Genomic DNA, 6219 nt, shown 5'->3' with positions numbered 1-6219 from the left:
ATTCTTCGGGGATATAGAATAACTCCTCTAGTTACTCTAGGCTGGAGCAATTTGAATATTCACTAAAATTCAGAAAGCAGAAAAAAACAGGAATGGATACGAACGCTGCCAGGAATGTTTACACAGACATGCCGGAGGCTCTTTCTCAACACGCGGTGAAGGCAGGACAGTTAAGCTCTTTGCAGGTTACTCTAGCAGTCAAGCAGCCGTACGCATGGGCTGCCTGTACGAAGGTACGTGACTGACGCCTGCCTCGCTACAGACATCGCCGCGGCGGGCAGCCCCTCGCCGCGACCGCTCGCAGCCGGCGGTGACCGCCCGGGCCATGCGGGCGGCCGTTAGCGACCCGGCTCCGCAACGGCCGAGCCGCTCCGCAGGCGCGCGGCTGCGGCACACGTCACACCGCGCGCCCCATCACGTCACCCTCGGGGGCTCTGCGCGGAGCTCGGCGCCCTCCACCCCCCGCCTGCCCACCTGTCCTGGGCGCGCGCGCGGAGCCACCGACTCGTTCCCTCCGCACGTTCGAAAATTTCCCGCCACCGCCCGCGTGACGTCACTAGAAGCCGACAGCCAGCGCCAAAGCCCCCTCCCCCCGCCCGCGAGGAGCGAATCACGCGCCCCGAGCTAGGCGCGGCCGCCCCCGCCCCCCCCGGTGCCGCACTGCGCATGCGGGCGCGGCGCCCCGGGGCTTTTCCCAGCGAGGGGCGCGCGCGTCGCGCGGGGGCCGAGGGAGGGTCAGGGTCTGCGGTGAGAGGCGAGTGCGGACGGCGCGGCCGCGGTGTCCCCGTGCGACGTGGCCTCCCGAGCCTCCACCGGCGGGCGCGGCGGCAGGTCAGTGGCGCGGGGCGGCAGCCGTGCTCCGGGGCCGCTCTCGCCGCGGCGGCGCCGGCAGGGGGTGCTGTGGCGGCGGAGTCATGCGCATGCGCCGGGCGCTACTCGTGCGGCGGCCGTTAGGAGGCGACTCGTGCCGGGCGAGCCGTTGGGTGCCTGCGGCGGTTGGCGCGGGCGGCCGGGCGGGGGCGCCATCTTGTCATGTCGGGGCCGGCTGGGTTCGTGCGCGCCTGCCACGCGAGGGCTAAGCGCTGCCTTCTACACGCACGCACACACGCGCCGGGTCTGCGAGCAGTCCTGGTAACAGCGCTGAAGCCTGCGGTGGTGTAGCTAAATGGTTGGTAAATGTATGGGAAGTGTCATTTTGCCAGTTGCAAAAATTGCGTCAGGCCAAAGAAAACTTGTCTTACATCGTGTCTCTCCCCTTTGAAGGAGGAAGTTCACATGCAGTTGTGCAGTGCCTCTGAGCTGTTCTGTCTGCAGCTGCTAAAAGGGCAGCAGAATATTTTGTTTTTGTAACCCCTCTGTCCTGTTTCTACATGCTCATTTTTGCAGCTTCCTGTGATCATCTGTGCTGCTTATTAAGCTCCTTAATGAGTTGACCTAATCCACTTACAGCAGAGAAGTAAATGACTTACTTCTGGGGTCAGAGACTCAAACTTGCTCACCAGTGGATGATACAGACTCAAAGGGATGACTGTTTAGTGAATAGGATAGAAGCCAGGCTGCCCTTTTAGTGTCAGTGAATCGTTGGTTCATATGGCTAAATCAGTCTAATTGCACTCCTTAATTTTGCACCTCCAGCCAGCCTTATTCCACTTAATGATCCAGCATGGCCTTTGCAAGTCACTGGAATAAAGAATGGGAAAATGAGACTCTTGAAAAGGAGTTATGGCAGTAGATTAATTCTGTGGTTCTCCATTTGCTTCAGCTGTGAAAAGGGTGTGATGAAACTGACTTTGTTTACAGAGTTATTTGAGATCCGCTGATAAAGTATCTTACTAGAGGCCCATGTTTTCTTGTTATTGATGTTGTATTATGCTATGGGCCTTCATTTTATTCAAAACCTCCCTTTCTGGCTCTAGTGATGGTAGAGAAAAAGGTGACCACAGCAAGACTGGCACAGTAAGGTCTGCCCGTGTTTGGAAACAGCCATAACAGCTTCCACAGGACATGATAGCTGACCCATTTATGTTTGTAAGCATGCATGTCCTAGGATTGAAACCCAGCATTTTATGAAATCTTTTGGATTTCTTAAATATCGGTTTAAAATTATCAGTTCCATGATTCGAACAGGGAAAAAAGGCAGAAGATTCTCTTGTTAGATCATGCAGCAAATTGTATTAGTCGTCACATAATAACTTTTGTCCAAAAGAGGAAACACTGACTATATGGAAAAATTTTCATAGTGTTAGAAGTATTTTGAATGATTTTTTTCCCCCTCTCATTTCTTGATATTTAAAAATCGCCCAAACAGACGAGCATGTTTATTGATGCTTAAAACAAGGGAACTGGTTATTTAAAAACTGGATCTATAATTCTTGTAGACTCTGGATGACAGTTGCTTTTAATTACGCTTTTCTAGGTGTCCTTGTAACAGTGGAAGTTAAGTTTGGAACTTCTTTCTATAAAGATTAGCACTAATTTGTTGCTGTTTGTCTTGTATAATGTATTTAGGCAAACCACCAGAGGTTTGTTTGGCCTTGCATTTTTATTTATATCATCTTTGTTTTTGTGGATTTCCTCCTTTCCTCGCCTACCCTGCCTGCCTGCTTAATTGCCCCTCCTTTTCCTACTTGAACATAGAGAACATGTGATTTTATTTCTCTTGAGGAAAACTAAGAGAGGGTAGTTCTTCTGTTCTGATAGGCTGAAATCTTGACTCTGCTTGTGTTTCTGATTTTTACTGTTTAACAAAGTGGTGCTTGCATTTGCAAGGCTGGCAAGTTAGCAAAAATGCAGATGTCTTACACCTTTAGACTGCAGCTTTAATTGCTGGATTGAGCTTTGCAACAGGAGGTGCAAAGAAAAGGAATAACAACAAAAAAAGTCAAATACTCATAGCATTTGCTTATTTTGTTTTTCTTATGTTATGAATTAGACTCAGTGATCTCTCGAGTATTTCACTAGTGAATGTGAAATTGTACACAAATTGTAAGATATGTTCATAGCTGATATTTGCTCTGATGCTTACTTCTAAGCTCCTCCAAGATCATATTCTCAAAGATTCATTCCTGAAACAGCAGCAGAAAGGGAGTACCATAAAAAGAGCAGAATATAGCTCACAGCTGTTTGTGTTTCCTTTAAGCTTAAATGAGAACTTGCCTTCTGAGAAAGAAGTCCTAAAGCTGAGTGACTCAAAATGCATGAAGCACTTTAGATGCATTCTTAAATTATAGCTGTATTATGCATAATCTACGGTCAATATGGTTATTTAATACACTGTTCAACCAATAAAAGTATTTCCTAATAAGCTTTACCTTAATGAATGCAACTACCTATAGCCTGCAGCTAAGTAGTATATTGTTCTACTGATTATTAATGTAAATTAATATCTTACTGAAAAACTTGAATGTAGCTTGAACTTCTGCTTCAGTGGGGATTTTTACCTGGCTTATCGTTCCTAGGTAATTGTTGACCTTCCACTGTCTTGAGTAGTTAGTTCACTGGAGAGAGAGAAACTGGTAATCGTCTAAAGAAGCCTGATTTACACAGTCATTTGAAGACAATTTTCATTTTTATGTCCTCCTGTTAGAGAGGTGGCCTTCCTCTCTGGCTATACTTGCCATTTCCTTTTATATTATGTTACAGTACTATCCATTGGCAGTGAGCAGAGAAGTCTTTCATATGGTGATTGTTACATTAATTACTTCAATTTTTGTGTTAATTTAATTTCCCCAAAGCTGTCTGCCTTTGCCAGGTTGTATTTCTGGTTTGCTTGGTAAAATAAAGTATGTTGACTGACAATTTTCAAGGAAGGCTGACTTGCTACAGTAAATTGAAATGTCAACAAAAAAAACAAATTGATACATTAAAAAGTTCTAGTGTTTTTAAGGTAAGCCTGTAAATTCAAGTCACTTCTCTCTAGTTAGTACCTACTTTCTAGGGGCCTGGTTCTGAAGTTCTTAGCAGGACTTGGTTTCCCATTAAAACAGGACAGCTCTAACTAAAGAAAGAAAAATGCCTATTCAAGTATAGCTCATACTGATTGCTACATAGGCTTGCAGGAAGTGTGGTAAGTAATGGCTTCCAGAATGCAGTACTCTGCATTCAATTTTTTAACAGACCAATAAGTGTAGTAAGAAAGTGTTGGACCGTACTCAAAGGCAAGATTTGAAGTTTTTGAAGTCCTGCTCTTTAGCAATGGACAGTGATAGTGTTTTTCATTTTTGATATAAAGGTAATTTTTTAGAACAGATATCACTAAACCTCCTGTGAATACCAAGTGCCTGCTTAAATATATCTTGACACTGTATTTATTTATAGGGATTAATAGAAATTTTGCATTTGGCAGTCATACTAATTTTTTTTCAGCTACTGTATGTACATCAATGTAATTAACCTCTTTGCAACCACTGAACTTACCATATGTGCCTTCTGAGGCATTGTCCTTTGGCCAGCCTGTTCAAAACTCTCCTGTATAGTCTGACTTTTTTTTTTTTTCTTCCTCTTCTCTCACTTATCTTCTGCATGAAAGTAATTTCTGAAGTGTAGTTTTATACTCTTTCTACGATCTCTACTATGAGATTTTAGGAATAGAAGAGCTCAACCTATATTGTTTTTCAGATCTAAGGAAATGTATTTATTAGGAGGAACATTGTCTGCTTTTGGATAGATTTTTGTAGACTAACAAATATTTTGCTCTTCTAGTGACAGGAAATTTATGTCTTCCTAAAAGACATCGTCTGTCCTGCACAAGTGCTTTAAACAATTCACTTGCATATATTTTTTGATGGTGCTGCTTGTCTGATGACTTGTGAAGGCAACTGGAACTTTGAATCCTGTGATTGTTGCCGAAATTCAAAGGCTGCAGTTAGATATCTGATGGAGAGGGCGGACTTTGTTCATGAGGAATTTTGGATTAACACCATAGTATCATTTTTAAATTAAAGCCTGCAGTTTGTTACTGACTTGCCTGCAGTGAATCTATGAGGCTAAATGGCTGTACTGGGAGCCATGAGACTGAGTTTCGGCTTAGTCTTCACCACCCATTTGATATGTGACCTAATGTTCCTTATCTTTGTGCTTTGTATTTCCCTGCGGTGCAGACAGCAAATGGCTAATGCTGTGAGTCTCGCAGGGGACAAGTGAAGTTACATTCATTAATGTATGATAAAACTTACGGAAATTACTCTTTAGAAGGGATAGAAATACAAGCAGATATTTACTCTTTTCAGTAAAGGTATCTTGATCTTCACAAAGGTTATGTTTAATTTTGAGTTGACAGAATGACAGGAACGGAGGCTGAAGCTACGAGAGACAAAGCCATGGAAGAGGAAAGCACTGAACAGAAGAAAGAAAGAGAGAAAAAGAAGAGGTCAAGGGTTAAACAGGTGCTGGCAGATATAGCAAAACAAGTGGATTTCTGGTTTGGAGATGTTAATCTCCACAAAGACAGATTTCTCCGAGAACAAATAGAAAAGTCTAGAGATGGATGTAAGTTGGTTTTCAGTATATTTCTGTAAACATACGTGTTTTTAACTTTCTTCTTTGGAATATTGCTCATGACATTATAAAATATTTTTAGCACATGTGTATTCCTGGGGAAGAGAATAGGTTAATGCTGGAAACTAGTGTTGAGATTAGATCAGGAACTGGAATTTGGTACTAAGTTTTTGAAAAATCGTCTTCATTCTTCCTGTGTTTCTTTCCTTAACTACCAGCTATAGAAGTGAGTTAGTCATCTTTAGGTGTTTTGGTGGCTGGGAGTGGAGAGAGGTGTGGGTGTTGTTGTTTTTAACTTAGTATAGTTTCCATAACAAGCAAGCAAACAAGGATCATATTTTCTCTTTTTATGTACGGTACTTCTTATGTAGGATAGATGTATGCAGAAATTAAAATGCTATTTGGTCTTGCAGTCTGTTGACATTTCTTTTTTTTCTGTAAGTTTGATAAGAGAGTGGTAGTACATTTGCATATAGGGCTATTACTGATCTCTTTCCTACAGAGTTTTTTTTGCGTGGGTTTGACCTCAGAGTAGGAAAATGAGCTTTGTTCTGAAACTATTTGCCAATTTTGAAGAAGTTAGTCTGTACATTAGCTGCAGTGACTAGTGTGCTTTTGCTTAAAAAATAATGAATGTTTGTCAGTCTATCTTGTCTATCAGTATAGTTGTTGAACTGTGTAGTACTAGGTGGACTTAAACCTGCAGTATGTCTGTAAAATGGG

General features: G+C 43.2%; 1 protein-coding gene across 2 annotated transcripts in view; it reads left to right on the top strand.

The window, feature by feature from the left end:
- Positions 1–663: 663 nt before the first annotated feature.
- LARP7 (La ribonucleoprotein 7, transcriptional regulator) overlaps positions 664–6219 on the top strand; it is a 28356-nt gene continuing 22800 nt past the window's right edge. The window contains exons 1-2 of one of the 2 annotated variants that reach the window (XM_062574862.1): positions 664–831; positions 5279–5487. In XM_062574862.1, coding sequence (XP_062430846.1) covers positions 5280–5487 — 208 coding nt within the window. In that variant the 5' untranslated portion in view covers positions 664–831; position 5279. Of the gene's footprint in view, positions 832–5271; positions 5488–6219 lie in introns of both variants that reach the window. The other variant, XM_062574861.1, reaches the window with a different exon arrangement.

The sequence above is a fragment of the Rhea pennata genome, chromosome 4 (genome assembly GCF_028389875.1).
Source record: "Rhea pennata isolate bPtePen1 chromosome 4, bPtePen1.pri, whole genome shotgun sequence".
Classification (NCBI taxonomy): Eukaryota; Metazoa; Chordata; class Aves; order Rheiformes; family Rheidae; genus Rhea; species Rhea pennata.
The sequence above is the reverse complement of the archived record's forward strand: the minus strand, read 5'-3'. Positions and strand labels throughout refer to the sequence as shown.